This window comes from Botryllus schlosseri, chromosome 13 (genome assembly GCF_051294905.1).
Source record: "Botryllus schlosseri isolate E-star chromosome 13, Bs_hap1, whole genome shotgun sequence".
Lineage (NCBI taxonomy): Eukaryota > Metazoa > Chordata > Ascidiacea > Stolidobranchia > Styelidae > Botryllus > Botryllus schlosseri.
Genome location: NC_137248.1, coordinates 13,674,929 through 13,692,891, shown reverse-complemented (window position 1 = coordinate 13,692,891; position 17,963 = coordinate 13,674,929). Strand labels below are relative to the sequence as shown.

Here is a 17,963-nt window from a genome sequence, read left to right as displayed (position 1 = left end):
CAAATCGTGATCTTGTGCTCCACATAAGGCGATCAATAAAGCTTGTGGCGGGCGAAGTCCCCCAGAACCCCCTTAAAGGCCGGGCTTTTCACAAGAACTGGAAAACACGATTTGATGCGATGGATCCGCTGTGAATTTGCTGTCAAGTCGCGCCAGGCGCGAAGATTTAGGCACATAATTTACGACTATAACTTTATTTTATGTTGTTAACTCGTGACCTCCTGTCTGCTCTATAGTCAGCAGATATTGGAGTCACCCAAACGTAGCGGAAGAAAAGAAAACTAAACGAAAAACTTTTGTGAGACGCACCAAAAATTGTCATTTATGCACGTGGTTCATCATTTTCCTCAGGGAGTGCCCCCGGTGGCATTCGTATTGTGGGGCTGAGATTGAGAAGACTATTCTTCGCGACCATCCAGCGCGGCTATGGACAATGGACAAATACACAATGCCTATTTCTGTGTGAATCATGCCATGGTATATTATGTCATACACAGGAAATGACGTCATTATATCTCATTTAAAAATAAAGACCTTCTCTCATGAGGCCTTTTCATCGCATTGTTGTCTTCCAAAGATAACTTCTCAGAAGCAAAATGAATGTAATCGTGAGTAATCGTGATTACTTTTCCAAAGTAATCGTAATCGTAATCGACTACTCGCGGATTTTGCTGTAATCGTAATCGTAATCGTAATCGCGTGATTCATAAGTAATCGTAATCGCAATCGATTACATTCATGAAGTAATCACCCCATGTCTGGTCCCGAGTAGTCGATAGATCTCTTAGTTAGGTCGCTATTGGGTGGGGGTAGGTAGATGTTTCCTTTAGACGAGGATCTCGTGTAATGGGAATGGACATGTTTAGCAGGTATGAAAAAGTCATCAAACACAGGAGGCAGACTATTGGGAAAATATTTGTGAACAACTTTTGATACTTCGAGGCGATATAGTTCATCAACTCGCAAAATTCGATGCTTACGGTAGTAAGGCGATAAATTGGTACGTAAAGGTACAGATGAGATCAGCCGTATCGCACGGTTTTGCATGGTTCGATTCCATATTGCAGATGAGAGTGGAAAAGAGAGAAGTAGATGGTTCGTAGCACTGATCTGGAAACCAAAGATTGGAGACGGGTCATTATTCCCACACACCGAGCTAGTTTTGATATTGTGCATTCAATATGCTGCTTCCAATACAATTTGGAATCACTGGTGCCGCCGAGATATTTTGCTGAGTCACATATTGAGATTTGTTTATGATTGATGTTCACAGCAGAGATGAGCATGGATTAGGATTAGGTTTTGAAAAAACAGGATTTGTGAAATTTTGTCGGATTTGGATTAGACATTTTTTTCAGAACGGATTAGGATTTGGATTTACATATTTTCTGGGAGATTGAAATGTCGTGTGGCGAATGGCGACAAACTTTATTCAGATCAGTTATTAATGTACTTATAGTTACTAAGTAATCTTGAATCAAGTGAATAGTTGGTTGTGAAAGAAAATTTTCGAATCCCTCCATTGCATAAATTAGTATTTTTTCTGAATTTCCAGTTAGAATCGGATTAGGATTGGACATGGACTTGAATATGAAAAAGTCATGGATTAGGATTTGGATTTGAAGGTTCGGATTTGGATTGGATTAGGACATATAAATTTCAAATCCGCTCATCTCTGGTTCACAGTGAAATTATGACTGGCATTATTTAAAACGAGCATCTCGGTCTTATCTGCATTCAAACTTAGTTTGTTTGCTTGGAGCCATCTCGACACTTTTGGGAGTTCCATATTCACAGATGCATGCAAACCATCGACAGTGTTGGAGGTTATGAAGAGGTGAGCATCGTCAGCAAATAGCGTTGTGCGGAATAAAGATGCATTAACAATGTCGTTAATATAAATGAGGAAAAAACTGCATTCAACTAAAACAAAAAACCAGCAATTTGGTCAGTATTCTGACGCTTGAAATTGTCAGAATGTTCTGTAATTTTAGTCAGTTTGTATTTCGACACGAGGAAACATCGGTATGAAATTGTCTTCCTCAGTTTTTGTCAATCCACAGTTCGAAATATTCAGCTTTGAAATCTTTAATCTGGTAAGAAAACCAGCTACTGTATCGAGATCTTGTCCGAGTTCAGGGTTGTCCCTAATGTTCAGACTGGAGATCTGAAATAGCTGTTGCATTAAAAGAACTGGACACCTTTCATGTGTCTAATTTGAGAACGCTCACCTCACCCTCAAAGGTAGATTGTAGCATTTCTTTCAACGTGTCTCCATTTAGATTGCATCCGGCCAATCCTAAATCCGTCGTCTTGATATTATCCGTCTTCTTGATATTCTTAGGTGGCTCAAGTTCATGATTCATTGGTCTTAGAATATTATCGTTGTAGCTCAGGTCCAGAGAGTCTACCTTAAAAATCATTTCATTTTATATATTTGCTACAATGGTTTGCAGATCTTTTTCAAAATATACAAACTAAGGTCAACTAGAGTTGCTAGCGATCGTCACGTGATTCAACGCTCTAAATCCCATCTAGTGTGGGCTACTGTTGTTGCGCTTATGTAGGGGGAGCTGCATCTCGACACTTGTATGGAAATATATATCCTCGAGATATATCTAGCGAGTAGCTGCTCAGTCAGGTTATTTAAATTTGTTGGATCGATGATACGTAAGCAGTGCCTGAAAACGATACAAAATAAGCTCTTGGTACGGTAGCCTATCATTGTGATGGGTGGACCTGCTCCTTTGAGACCAGTTAGGCCAGTGATTTTCAATCTTTCTGTCTTCGTGAACCGTTTTAGGACTGTCACGGACCCCCCGCGGACCGTCGACGTTATAATTCAAAGGTATCTCAATTTTCGTGCAATCGTCATCTGTCTTGTACAAATAATAACTGCGGGCTAGTGATAAACAGCAACATAATGACTTTTCTTGGCGATAACATAACACTATTCTTGTAGAAGTTTAGTTGACTTCTATTATTTCAAAGCGAATTCTGCAACTGCATTTTTTGAAATAGCTGGTCGTGTCTTAAAAATCCGCGTCGTGGATTTAATATGAACGAGTGCCGAAAACTCATTTCCACAAAGATAGGTGGTGGCGAAGGTAGTTATAACGACACGCTTCCAAGACACAATTGGGTATAGGATCGCAACAAGTATGGCACCAAAATTCACGGACAAAGTTTTGTAATGAACATATAACGTCAAGACTGGCTGATACTATTTAACTGGTCATTTCTATAGAGCAGCACATCTTGAAGTTAATATGGTAAAATGGCTATGTACATCACACGAGAAAATGAATTTTTGTAAACATTTCGAAGTTACTGCGATTGACCTTATTAATCCAATTCTTTATTCATTCTACAATACCTTACAAAACATCTCGAAGCAGCAAAATGTGGTATCAGTAGTCTGTTGGCAATTTACCAATTAAAATGTGTCTACACCAATTTGTTTGTTTTGTGGTATTCATGGTGTTTGTCGACTACGATGGTCATTTACACCGGGCCGATATTCTTCATTTTTCCGTACCTGCCGACTTATACCACGGCCAACTTCTCGGCTTTTTGCAAGACACCGCTTACGCGGATGAGGTGGCGGTCTACACCAGTGGTTCCCAACGTGGGCGGTCTAGGGGGCGAAAATACCGAAGAGGGCGATAGGGGGACTTAAATGGAACAAGGGGTGATGGCGCGTTAAAAGGGCTATATTGGAGTCAGGACCGCAACTGCTCACCCAAACCCGCAATTGGGGGCCGAACCTGAATGGAGCCTAAAATTATTTCGTGAAATAGCATGAATTATAGAGTAATTTTTTAGAAATTCATGCAACTTTCTCAAAAATTTCATATTGTCAGAAATCTTGATTTTGGGGTACCCTTTCCCCAATAAAATACGCATGATTTATGGAAATGGAGACTTCGGCGTCGTCTATTACTGCGCCACGACGCACCAAGACATAAGAAGAAGCGTGCCAGGTCGATCAGCAGCAAGAAGACCTAGGACGAAATGGAATGCTCTTGTGCTGACCGAAAACTCCGATATATAAACACATTACACATATGTTTAATTGTCCATAGACTCCTTAATGACCGGCGTCGAATGTCCTGTCCTGGCGAACTGAACCCTACAGTGGAAATACCATCTCCGTTTGGAAAAATTATTTTCCAGTAAAGAAGTATCCATTTGAAACCATGTGCATCTTTTAGTTTGGTACGTTTTGGGGATTTCCATATCTCTTGATATAGCAGATATGGGTGGTCACGAGATAGCATCATGTAACGATGTCAATATAACAACGGGTCCGCCTGATGATGTTGAATTATGAAGGGGTCCAAACACCACACTCAGCTGTACTTGAAAAGATAGTAATTACTAATTATTATCCGTCTAAACTTGACCATTTACCATAATAGCGACCAGGTCTACATGTATCGTGGAATATAGAATTGCAACGGCTATCAGTGTGCAGTGAAAATGCTCTCTATACCCGCTGTTATGGCCACGTGAGTACGTGTTTGTGTGCGTGTGTATGTGTGTGTATGTGGAGTGGGGGCGTGTCTCAATAGGCATGAACCTCACCGCACGTCACTGGCGTCGATGCGATGGAAGATTTGCTATCAGCCTACGTCACATTGTAAATTCACGAGGATAAAACATGACTCGTAGATAATTGCTGACTAGCAATTGTACCTTGAACTTGGAGGCGACCATCGGTAGAATTACTCGAACTCGGCTTGACTCGAAAAAAGTGAAAATGTCAGGAGTTTACTCGGGTCAAACGTTAAAATCAGAGGATTTGTAACCCCGAACGCGGTGATTTCGCAACAGAGTGCCCTGCGTGCCCAGCTGAATAGTAAGATCAGAAGATCGTAGCTTGCTATTTCACTCTATATTGTAGTCGTTATGGCAACCTTTCGTATTCTGTGGCCCCTTGATATATAGTTAGTTACATGTTGGGTCATTTATCCATGTTATTGAAGGCATTTAAGACGGCAAGTAACGTCGTGGTACGTCCGTCTTTTTAACACCAACGGCTTGGTCGGCGATTGGACATTTCTCTGACTATGACACATTATTTATTTATTTATGTTGTTAGTTATCGTGGAGAAAATCAGAAGGTATTATTCGAACGCTGTTTTAATTGGACTGGGACAGGGTCGGGATGACTCGAGTCATAACTTGACTCGAGTCAGAATTGGGTCACCTTTTTTGTATGACTTGACTTGACTCGAGTCACTCTGCTAAAATAGTCTGACTTGACTTGACTCGGCGCATCTGAAATATGGATTGACTCGTGACTCGGAGCAAAATTCCCGAGTCAATTTCAAGTCACCAAGCAATCGCTGTCGATAAAAATCAAAGTATCTTGCATATGGTCGGATTGTTTTCGAAATGCTGGTGTAACCCGTGAGAGCGACCAATCATTCAATGATCGTGCGTTGTACTGAGCCTCCATTGTTCTCTCACAAATAAATTGACCGCAAACGAGGCGATCGAAGCTTGAGGCCTACGCTGTCGTAAACTAGTACAGTTAACTAATTTAACAGCAAACTGTCTATTTCTGTTCTCTGTTCATACCTTAACCGAACCTTTTATTTAACTGAAATTGAATTTGAATGCAGTTTATATAGTCCTCAACCACTTCCGCCTCCGCACTTGTAGGCATATACCTCGGTTTCAGACTTCAGCGATAACACTATTTACCCCTGGCAATGTTCCCACTCATTTTTCTCGAGTCTAAGCAGCCTCGAATTGTATCATATCAATTTGTAAATGGGTAATGTATTGCATCTTATAAATCATTTTCTCTGTTCTCTATTTTGGCTGGTAACTATAAACTGAGGCTATGTAATTACTTACGTAGATTTGCATGTCTACGTATATGTAAGCGATATAGCGCCTTCTTGCGTATATTTAACTCTATATTCGTTCATCGGATCAGAATCAATGACCATTCAATCTGTATTTCAGACAGCTAGCAAAATGCAATGACGTAAGCATGTCTCATACTATGGAAAGGCAACTTGACTTGAACTGTGACTTGACTCGTGACTTGACTTGACTTGACTTGATTCGAATTGACTCGAGTTACCTCTAAAAATCGAGTGACTTGACTTTATTCGAGTCACTTTCGTAAATCGATTGACTTGATTCGACTAGAGTCAAAATGTACAATGACTCGAAATGACTCGCGACTCGAAGGTAGTGACTTGATCCCAACACTGGACTATGATGATAACATGATCAATATCCTATTAATCAGGGGTGAGCCTAAACCAAAAACCTGCATTTAACCACACTGCTCAAATGCTGGGATATCACATCAATCTTTGTTAAATTATACATATACCTATCGTTTTGGCATGCCAAATGTCCGCTATAGCTGCAAAATTCTAAGGCAACAGCTTTTATGATAAATTGATAACATGACGAATTTGTCCTCTATAGCGTGAAGTCTATATCTCGTCATTTTGAAAAATTGTGCTTACTCTCTCTACCAAATACAACAACAATTTTCTTCGCATTTGTAAAATGTGATTTCTCTTGTCATGCGTTATTGCATTTTGACGATGTGTGTGAAATGTCTTGTGCAAGTCCCGTCGAATAAAATATATTCGGAAATAAATTCAATACTCCGTTTGATGCTGTGGCCTGCGGCGTAACCAAAAACTAGGAAATTGCCCCGCGACCACATGCAAGTTTGACACCACTGACTAGTTCGCATCAAAAGTTACGAATTGCTGCAATGTTATATTTCATTTTCACGTGCGTGTGAAATGCCAGTCTGCAATGTCGGCTTACTTTCAATAGGAAAATTTCATCCCATCGAATAAGGCTTACTTGGAATAACCCCGCGACGCCATAAAAGACTGGGAAACTGATCCATGAGCTTATTTGAGTTCGAGAACTCTGTCTTAAACCATGATCATTGGGCTCTTGCGCGTTATCCCATTGTGAATAATTAGTTCGTTGAAGCGTGATTTGTTGCTACTCGAAATATTTTCAAATCCATCACACGTACCAGAGCAAAGTAAACGTAACATTATTTGCCCGAGACTCACGCCGTTGCCTAAAATCCCGATGACCGCAGCGTGCACTGTGCGCACTCCTAGATGAAAAAATCTCAGCTACATCAAGTGATAATAGGAATCATATTCAACAATTTTGACTTTAGGGCTGGTCTTAGTTATTGACAGTGTTGGGATCAAGTCACTACCTTCGAGTCACGAGTCATTTCGAGTCATTGCATATTTCGAATCGAGTCAAGTCAAGTCAATTGATTTACAAAAAGGACTCGAGTCAAGTCACTTGAATTTTGGAGGTGACTCGAGTCAAGTCAATAAGTCAAGTCAAGTCACGAGTCAAGTCACAATTCAAGTCAAGTTGCCTTTTCGGAGTATGGGGCATGATAACGTCATTGCATTTTGCTAGTCGTCTGAAATACAGATTGAGTTGTCATTAATTTTGAACCAATGAACGAATATAGCAGTGCTTTTCAACCTGTGCGACGGTTCGCACTAGTGCGAATGAAAAAAAATTGCAGTGCGAATGACGAAGGTGGTGCGAACAGTGCGAATGAAAATCCGGATCAAGTGCGAATGAAGATCGTGAATAATTGTTAATTTATCTAACGTGAAATGATTCAAATAAACCTAATAGAAAATTCAAAGGCAGTGTAACTTTTGTAGTGGCGACTGGGGACGCAATTGTAAAAACTTGTTTAACTTAACTTAACTTACTTAAGTTACGATGCACCACTAATCCTAGCTCTTACAGGCCGTGGTGAATTAATATTTTCGCACTATAATTATTATGTAACCAAAAGCCTGGTTTGGAAGCTAGTGTAGTGGGAGACATACAGTATATCAGTTTGTTTGACCCTGCGACAGGCTGAAAAAATGATCATCATTACAGACTCATATTTAAAAGTTACTGTAACCTAAATTTTTACCCCTTCAAGGGTTATTAAAGTACGGGCCGCAAAGGGTATAATTTTGGGTTGACACGATGCCAGAGCTATCTGTTAATATGTATGTAATATTTGTTAAATTTAGGGCAAAAAATCCTGCAATAGTTTTTACATATTCAATGTCACTGTGTTGGGTAGTGTAGCCAATAACCTAGACACGCAGAAAATATGGCTTTATCATGATAATTCATGATAAGATTTGTCAGACTGTTTGTTTTTTGGAAAACATGGCCGAAGGCCGTTGGGATGAACTAGTGTAGGAGTGTGCAACGGGCGAGTTAAGGCCTATGAGATTCAATCATTTCAAGGCCAACCCTTTCGGCGTCGGGCACGTGAAGACGTTAAGTTTTGGCCAACAAACCGCTGATAAGATGCGGTGCTAAAAATAGAAGCGGCGACAAAACCTTGGTCTAAAAATGGCTGATGCTGGATGGCCAAACCTTTCGATATGGGTATGATCCGTAGACAATAGTACAACTGCGACACACATATGAATCTAATGCGCCCTAATTTGAAATCGCGTGTGTCAGACATGTTTTGTAGAGCTGCGTTGGGTAGAATTGTGGAGTGCGCGTTCTGTATGTCATACATCTCCGTAAAATCGTAGCATACAACTGTAATATTAAAAATGATTTCCTTGTCATGGGTGAGGCTCTGGTCATAAGATGCCGCAAAATTGAGATTTTGGTAGTAGTCTAAAAGCTGCTTTACCGTTATTAAACTGTTTTGAATTCTCAAGTTAGATTGAGCAAAAGAGTAGAACACACAGTATAGTAAACTTATTTGCTCTTCTCAAAAACTCGCGAGACAAAAGTTGGAGCAACGTATCATAAGGTAGCGAGCTCCAAGGTGCCTACTCTCCTTCATCGGTTTGCACCGTATGTTCCAAGACACGAGACAAAAGCTTCAAGACCAACATGTGAGTTTTTCACCCTTTCTACGAACTGGAGCCTCCGGGACCTATTGTGTCAGCTCTCAAAAACGATTTCTGCCGGCAAGCATTTTTCACTCGCGAAAAATACGCTGTATTTTGGATAGGAGTGCAGAACAGCTTTTAAGACCTGGCGACCCAAGCACTAGTAGACGTTGTCGTACAAAAACCAACAACTCGTTTGGCCGAGAATGGTTTTAGTGAAATAGTTGAAATGAAAACGAGCGACAAAAAGTTATCTTTTTAATGAGACACTTGATAGCTTAAAATAGTAGCCAATTTGTTTTACATCTGAACAAAATGTTGTTAAGCATCTTCATCTTTTTTTTGTATAATAATTTTCGATTAGTTTGTGCGAATGAAATTAATTTTACAAAAAAAGTGCGAATGGAGCTCAAAAAGGTTGAAAAGCACTGGAATATAGGTTTAAATATACACACAAGAAGGCGCTGTATCGCTCACACATACGTAGAACTGCTAAACCTCAGTTGATAGTTACCAGCCAATATAGAGAATAGATACGAATTGATGAGATGCAATACATTACGCATTTACATATCGATATGATACAATTCGAGACTGCGCCAATGATTGAGGACAAATAAACTACATTCGAGTTCAGTTTCAATAAAACAAAAGGTTTGGTAATGGAAAAATCGGAGAGCAGAAATACTATACTAGTTTAGGATAACGTAAGCTGTAAGCTTCGATGACTTCGTTTGCGGTCAATTCATTTGTGAGAGAACAATAGAGTGTCAGTACAACGCACGATCATTAAATGATTGGTCGCTCTCACGGGTTACAGCAGCGTTTCGCGAACAATCCGAGCATATGCAAGATACAGGGATTTTGATCGACATCGATAACTAGATGACTTGAAATTGACTCGTGAATTTTGCTCCGAGTCAAATTATCCACATCTCTGATAGGCCGAGTCAAGTCAAGTCAAGTCATTTTAGCAAAGTGACTCGAGTCAAGTCAAGTCATGCGAAAAAGGTGACTCGAGTCATCCCAACACTGGATTTTGAGTGATGTTTCGTGATTCCAGAAAAATTGTCTCACGGACCCATAAATACTGCATGCGCCAATTTGAGACCCCTGGGATAGACTTTTTAATCGAAGCGCATCAAGCATCATGTATATTGTAAAACACAGTGACATGCAGCACTTACTTGTTTTCCACCCAATCCTCTTTGAAAACTGAAAATATCATCCCGTGTCATGTTGCAATCTGCCAAGCGAATAGACATAATTGATGACTCCCTAACCACTCTCCCAAGTAATTGATATCCAACACTCGATATGTTTCTGTTGTAGCTTAGATCCAAGGAGTCCAGCTGGATTGATATCAGGTCAAAAATATATAGTGCAGTAATGACTACAACAAGCACCAAAACTGATACCTTTTTCCAATAATGGTCTTCTTCTACCCTGCTAAGTAGTTTATCATTCAGATAGCAATTTTGAAGGTGTAATTGATGTACTTTTGAGGACGTAACGATCTTACATATAGCCTCCATTTCAGCAGCCTCCACTGTGTTGTTGGCGTAGACCAGTGTCTTAATCTGTAAATATAGAACACGTGAACAGTGATCAGTTATGATTTTCATATGCATGATTGTCATGGTGATGTGTCCTAGCGGAAAGGTCATGATTTTGGAGTAAAAACCACAGTGAAATTGAATTCGAGATCTATCAGGACAGTCACTCTCAAGGTCGTCTTTTGTAGAATATAGCTCGTTGCATTTCAATTTTCAATTCATTACTGCACAATGTCTTACTTGGCATGGCATACTATAAAAATGTCCACGCGTTCTTTATGTTCAAGAATCACTGGGCTGTATGGTAGGCCATATAGGCCATGAGTAGTTCACTACTCTAAAAGTAAAATTAATCGTTACGTCGTATGAATGAAATGCTGGTTTAACAAATATAGAACAATAACAGTAGCTTAACACTGCAGAACCTATTGTTGTAGCAGCGGCAGATGCGAACATACAAATACCTCATCGACACGTAATTCAAATAGTACGTGTTGGCGGCCGTCGACATGCAAATTGAGTTTACGAATTGACGATAGAATTTTCGAGACATTTTATTTAATATTGAAATTTTCTTCGTGCTGTTCGTGATCAGTAGAGTAAGATGATGCGCCCCGTTTAGAAATACTATTTTGCAATAGTGTGCACCTCACAAAAGGAATTTGTTACCTGGTACATTTGAGCGATATGGAATATCTTTCCATTATAACGACGATCCTGATGGGAGGTCAAGAAATACCAGCATGAACCGAAGTGACTATAAATCAATTGGCCCAGACGAAGATCCATCATCATTAACAACTTGCGCTAAATTTTCGAAAACACCGGTGCGAAGAGAGGATTTCGGTCATTAAGTGGCCTTTACATGGCCGAGATCGTCCATTTGAGCCTGGACAATGTATTTATTCTCCGATGTGCTGTGAATAATGCTATACCTAAGGTTGCATTTAAAATAAAAATCACTTTAAAACCAAAATGTTTAAAACCAGGCCCTTGTTTGAAACGTTTAATGTAAATACCTGAAGTCACGAATATTGAACTGTGACGTCATAGTCGATTGATATTGACAATTGAAAATATAGGCTAAATATTAGAGATGGTGTGAACGCTGGGTTCACGTTCCCGTTCTGTATGTGCGCCTGAGTTGGATCCATTGTAATTTGTAATTGAGCTGAATGTAATTATTACATTTTGTCTTGTAATTGATATTGTAATTGTAATTGAAGCATTTCTATTTTTTGTAATGTAATTATAATTGTAATTTGATAACAACTTATTCAATGGAGAGTAGTAGGGTTTGAATCGTTTTAGCGCACACCAATTAAATTACGCCACGTCGCCCTAATTGACACGCCTATATGACGGCCTTTGTCACGCCTATTTGATGCCCATTGCCACATCATCAGCCGCGAATGTTTTGTGAATTTCAATACCGATTTTCTATGTGTATTTAGCAATATGTATTGATATTAACTTGCTTCCGAGAAATAGATAACATTCATTATACGTTAGATCAGGGGTGGGCAAACTACGGCCCGCGGGCCGCATGCGGCCCTCCACACCGTTCTGTGCGGCCCGCGAGAGTCTGAAGAAATTTATTAAAAATATTGAAAAAATCGAATTAATGTAGGGACTTTATTAAACTTTTTCTTAGTATATTTCACCATGATAATCCTAAGGCAGTGGTTCTCAAAACTGGGGGCTCACCCACCTTGGGGGCGTCAAAGCATCTGAAGGGGGCCGCGAAGCTGAGCTCAACTGAAAAAATTTTTGCGCTCTGCGCGATTTACGTGGCGTTCATCATTTTTGCTCTGTATTTAGTCTGAATTTCACATTGAAAAATCTCTCATCCACAGTCGTAACCTTCAATGCCATCAAACTATCCCGTTAGGTTTGCTAGCATCCTGGTTGAGTTTTGTGACATGACGATAAGGGGAACGCGAAAGCTTTTACCATCCTAAAAAGGGGGGGGGGCGTGTCTTGAAAAGTTTGAGAACCACTGTTCTAATGTAAATATACTTCCTATATTATTTTTTATGTTTAATTTCTGGCGCGATAGCCCGATATCAAGGTCCACGCAGTTTGAAAGGTTTCAACTGCTAAAAATCACAGAAATCCAAACGAGATTGACAATTCGGATCACGAGTATGATTTCAGATTGGCCACCCCAGTTTAAATTATTTCAGTGATGTGCTTATAAAAAACAATTCGCGCGTGTCTTAGGTAGATTTGCTCTCTGTATGCGTAGAATTGGGGTATTAATATTTTATCTACACACAGTAGAAGCGTGTTTGAAGCTAACATGGTTATGATGCTGACAATTTCCACATATACTCTATTATGTGTATTTTGGACTAGATATTATGAGCAATACACTCATCAACGTTAACTATGCGCGGTTTTACGGAGACATTAATTAATTACTCGAATGCGACTTGATAATATTATTCCGTAGTAACGTAGTCAAACGCATAACAGAATTTACGCAAAATTGTTATTGGCAAATTCGACAGCACATGCGAGAAATAAATAACATTCATTATACTTCACATGATACTTTTCTCAGATTGTTTGGATATACATTATAACAATACCCCACTAAACTATAGGCGGTTATATCACTCTATTGACCGGAGATAACTCATCCTTCCATAGTTTTAAAACATGATCTTATGTGTACCAGTTACAGTTTCTGCAGTCTCTACGTTTTACGACTTATTTTCATTAGACGCAGACGAGCGATTCTCAAGTTCGGAGCTATGGAAACAAGTCAGTCGCATGTGCGCGTTCCGACTTCCGAAGTCGTAACAGCTTAGTAGCATATGGGTGGGCGATTATTTTCCTCCGCGGGCCAAATGAGAAAAATAAATACGTTGTCGGGCCGAGTGCAAAAATTGAGCTATATTCTTCAGCGCATTCAATTTTAATTCTACATTACATTGGTATTAAATGCTGGTCAGTGAATGTATTGATATTATGTAATGAGAAAGGGACAGAAAATAAAAAATATTTATTAGCTGTCATAAGTCGAAACACTGTTAAACATGATATGTTTTAGCTCTCCTTAAACCCTATCCACGTTTTTCTATTAAGACTCTAGAACAGTGGTTCTCAAACTTTTTTAGGCACGCCTCCCCTATGATAGTAAATAATTTTGCGCCCTATTATCATGCTATCACAAAATATAAAGAAGTGCAACCAAAATGCTAGCAATCCCAACGGATAGTTTGATGGCATGGAAGGTTATGGCTGTTTATGGTAGAATTGTGAAATATAAATGTCGGACAATACACAGAGCAACAAATATAAGCTATAGGGGCATATCTCGCGGAGCGGGAAAAATATTGTCAATAAACTGCGGCCTCGCGCCATCTTTCTGATGTTTTCACGTCGAGAACCACTGCCCTGAAATGTATAGGCAATAGGACAAAACTTATTTTCTTGGTAGCTGCCTTCTGGACAGCGTGCAGGTTAAATAGTATTTATGTTGAGCGAAGCTTGCATTTTTCTGAACTTCGCCATCCCTTGATCGAGTGTTTCGTGCTTTTGTCATAAGACGGGCTTTAATAAAATCCCTAATCTTGGTGACATGATCGACAAAAACTGAAAGGATGGGTTTACCCTTGAATCCAGTATGCGAATATTTAGTGCTCTAAATCCTAAACCTAAACCTTGTTTGAATTTCAGTTTTTTATTCTTTTTTATGAATGCCCGTTAATATTTTATGGGTGATAGATATGATGAATCATAGAGTAATCGCGAACACTGATTGACTTGCTTTACGAATTAGGGATTTCGAAACACATCACGTCACAAATTGAAACACATATACCGTATAATGCGTAGCCTGACAATGGCAACAATAAAGGATTGAACTAAACTATATGATAATAGTGATTTCTTGTTACTTTAAGTGCTACTCAAACGTTGCTACATAGCCTTTATTATGAATCTGGATTACGCATACCAGGTACGTAGGCAGCGTAATCGTGGCATATTATTGAACACGCTTCGAATTAAACGAATTTCCTGTTCATTTGATACGGCCCATGGATTCCAACTGGAGATTCAGAAAAAATACTAATTTATGCAATGGAGGGATTCGAAAATTTTCGTTCACAACCAACGATTCACTTGATTTAAGATAACTTAGTAACCATAAGTACATTAATAACTGATCTGAATAAAGCTTGTCGCCATTCGCCACACTACATTTCAATCTCCCAGAAAATCGGTAAATCCAATCCAAAACCTAATCCGTTCTGAAAAAAATGTCTAATCCAAATCCAATCCAAACCCGCCAAAATTTCACAAATCCTGTTTTTCCAAAACCTAATCCTAACCCATGCTCATCTCTGCTAGCTACTCGTCAGGTCGGCATATAGAATAGATATCACAGCAAAAGACCATACCTCATATCCTTCACAGCTTTTGCAGAGACGTTCTATATCCTGTGATTTCAAGCAGCATTCACTCAAGTCCAAGTGTTTGGCACCCCAGGTTCTTAACAAAATGCCTAATGACCCGGCGTCCTCTGAATTAAGTCCAGTATTGGCACTCACATCAACATGAGCAACGGTTACTGTCTGTAAAGTACAGAAGTACGCGATATTGAGCGATGCTCAAAAATCTATTAGAAAATTGTCGCAGGCGCACCTTATTTAATGGCTCATTGAACTGTCGGCGTAGCTGGTGCAGCAATCCGGGTTGCAAACAGGATCTTAGTTTCAATATTCTCGTTTTTTTTCTTTCAATAAGCTCATTTTTAATAAGTTCATGGCAGTCGTGATTTAATGGAAGAAATGAGAAATCCAAATCTTCATTGGATGACATGAATTTTGAAAGTCCGATGATTTCTTGACGCTGTTTTTCATTCTCTTGATCATCTGAATAAAAAACACCATATGCTATATAGCAGGTTTGGCAAACTTTTCAGCTTTTGACTACGGCTCTTTAATGATTATACAGCACATGCATTTCGCCATTTTGCTCTAAGAAGGTTCAACCAGATTTTAAATTGATGCATGTTATACCGGTATCAAGAATATGAGTATTGTTTACGTGTTGTTTCTTTCTATATGGTTTACGGAAGACTTGCAAAATTTAGAGGTAAGTGGCACAATAGGATTAGAACTTTTCAATCGAACTCTCGCACTGAGTTCACATAAACGTTTTACCAGCAGCAAAGGCACATGGTCAATAATCAATGATAAATCACTCTTTTCAACATTGAAATTGATCATTGATCTCGCCAGCGCAGGTCACAGTCATTTCCGAGCTGGCAATGTGGATGCGCTCTTCTGTTTGTATTGTAAAGGGTAGAAATAACTGTAGAGTTGAGGCGATAATTGTCGTCGGGCGATGATTGCAATGATTGCGGGCCGGGTTTAGTTGACCGTTCATTCGGTGTTGCTGTTATTTGAGGTCGCTCAAATGCGTTCAGGCTGACTTGAACTAATCAATGAGAGAATAATTTAACGTCTCAATTGTATATGTTTGACAATTTCCCTGTTGTCGATTCAACCTTTAATTTCATTTATTCTTCTGGAAATGACATTCGCAACATACCACCCACTCCGCGCCGATAATGGGTATCGCTTGAACCTTGACCTCCATCTGCCATTATATCGCTTTGTGTTGTCCTTTGAATGTCCAGCAAGATGTAACCTTACAAACAGTATTCGTATGATATTATAATATGTCACTGCTAGGAAAAATAAATAAAATTCAAACCTGGTGTCAAATTTCAGCACTGACTTTCCAGATGTTTAAGGCTGCATCAACAGGCTGACGTATTTTTAATCGCTTCCCAGAGATTCACGCCGTTGATATTCAAGTATTTCCGCTACGTTCAATTACACCGCCATAGTTTTCACCATACGTAGATATTTGGCATAGGATAAAGAGAAATTTCATTCCAAATATTAATTTCAATTATTCGACTTTTTTCAAGAACTGAAATTATATGAGCTCCTATTATCAACGAGATTGTTTCTATACTTTCTGGCAGTCGCGTAAGCCTGTAAAACTCTTTCGGTCACATCACAGCATCAGAAACATGTAGCACATACCTTACGCACGTAAGTGAAAACTGTTACGTGCTGTGTCAAGGGTCTGAAGCACGCAACCCTCGAGAAAATTTTGCGTAACCAGCATCTTAATTTTTGATTTTCAAGTATTTGACAAAATTCAAGAGTGACAGGTCTTTATACAGATCCATACATTGAATCGCTAACACATCCCATCCTTTTACGATTACAAATTTAGAGAGCAGATGGACATGAAGTCGTCAGATCAAGGATCACATGGTATACACTCGTCCTCTACGTTTATGAAATTAGCGCAAATGCAGCAACATGCCACGGAGTCCTCCGCTATAAGTTTGATCCACCCATGTTTACTCAGATCGCTATAAATCAGTTTCCTTCCTGTTTTAAGCTGGTAGCGTCTAGCCGACATACGAACCGGTGTACATTATGACGTTCCGTTCAATCGCTAACCGGCAACCACCTGTTGCATAGCTTGCCATTGCTTGGATTGAGTAACTTCCTGTTTGACTGTAGTTTTTGCTACGCCTTATCTTCTTTGTGTTGTGCTTTCACGGCTACATTTATGTGCTGCGCTTGTAGTGTCTTTCTTGCTGCTTCTGAAACAGTTTCTATATAGCCTACATCAGGGTTCACCAGCATTTGTCCCGCGACGTGATTTGAGAATTCCGGAAAACGTTTCGTTTGAGAATAATGTTGTTATCGTTCAAAATAAGCTACTGTTTTGTGCCCAGCAGCATTGCTATCCCTCAGCAACTTACATACAGCTTCGAGGTGGCAACAGGTGGAGGCATAATTAGCTGATATGAATGGGCATATTGCCTCTACACTCAACGGCCCATACACTACCAAGACCGAGACGCTTGGAAAACGAATTGACTCTTTCACAGTAGTGAGGCCATCCGTTTTATACCCCGTCCAATCAGATGTCGCAATGTTATCGAAATTGCCGCGCCCATATGACGCATCGACATTTGAATTTCGTCTTGAAAGTGACCTTTGCTGGATTTGAAATAAGGGTGCATGGCAGTGATGAGCGGAGTCTGCTTTTCGAGACTCCGAGTCCCTCCGACAACTTTGGTCTCTGAGGCGAAGTCCCTCCGACTCCGGGGATCTCAATCCCAGACTCCGAGATAACCCGAAGAATCTTGTCCAGTCTACGAAACATCGATATCGGTCGAGGTAGTTATTCAAAACCATTGTCGAAGAATCCCAATCGATGTTTTCGATAGCCTGTCTGATATTCAGACCAGTTTTTTTAGTATCCGTGAATTGCCGAGCAGTCGCAACATTACTTTCTGAGAGTCAAGTTCTCTCCAACAAAATGGACAGTCAAGCTAATAGAACTGCGACCCTTTAGATCGGTCTACATATCTGTGGTGATGCCAGCCAGCCAGCCCATAAGACTTACAGCAACTCTTAGTTCCTCATCCAACTTACGTTTCACCGTAAATCTGGATGGCAAA

General features: G+C 39.8%; 1 protein-coding gene and 1 long non-coding RNA gene across 4 annotated transcripts; both read right to left on the bottom strand.

The window, feature by feature from the left end:
* Positions 1 to 455: 455 nt before the first annotated feature.
* LOC145454515 (uncharacterized) lies at positions 456 to 1,689 on the bottom strand. Its single transcript, XR_013920149.1, has 2 exons — positions 1,454 to 1,689; positions 456 to 935 (listed from the first exon to the last, which is right to left on the bottom strand). It is a non-coding gene; the product is annotated as an uncharacterized LOC145454515 (long non-coding RNA).
* A 254-nt stretch (positions 1,690 to 1,943) lies between these two features.
* On the bottom strand, positions 1,944 to 17,515 carry LOC145453222 (leucine-rich repeat-containing protein 31-like). 3 transcript variants are annotated; one of them, XM_080331203.1, is made up of 9 exons: positions 16,184 to 17,515; positions 16,019 to 16,117; positions 15,107 to 15,336; positions 14,863 to 15,036; positions 11,120 to 11,257; positions 10,313 to 10,474; positions 10,082 to 10,246; positions 2,232 to 2,411; positions 1,944 to 2,167 (listed from the first exon to the last, which is right to left on the bottom strand). In XM_080331203.1, exons 2-9 carry the CDS (start codon positions 16,071 to 16,073, stop codon positions 1,991 to 1,993), a joined length of 1,281 nt encoding a protein of 426 aa, XP_080187329.1. In that variant the 5' UTR covers positions 16,074 to 16,117; positions 16,184 to 17,515; the 3' UTR covers positions 1,944 to 1,990. The 3 variants fall into 3 exon arrangements, with proteins under 3 accessions (XP_080187329.1, XP_080187330.1, XP_080187331.1); XM_080331205.1 differs by having other exon boundaries at positions 1,981 to 2,167; positions 2,237 to 2,411; XM_080331204.1 differs by lacking the exon at positions 11,120 to 11,257.
* Positions 17,516 to 17,963: the final 448 nt, after the last annotated feature.

What these genes read in the sequence shown, in the direction of transcription:
- LOC145453222 (XM_080331203.1), bottom strand. Translation starts at nt 16,073, where the DNA reads ATGGCAGATGGAGGTCAAGGTTCAAGCGATACCCATTATCGGCGCGGA. An exon ending in AAGACCATTATTGGAAAAAG is followed by an intron (nt 10,247 to 10,312) that starts GTATCAGTTTTG and finishes ATATCAATCCAG; the next exon opens with CTGGACTCCTTGGATCTAAG. An exon ending in GAGGATTGGGTGGAAAACAA is followed by an intron (nt 2,412 to 10,081) that starts GTAAGTGCTGCA and finishes ATGATTTTTAAG; the next exon opens with GTAGACTCTCTGGACCTGAG.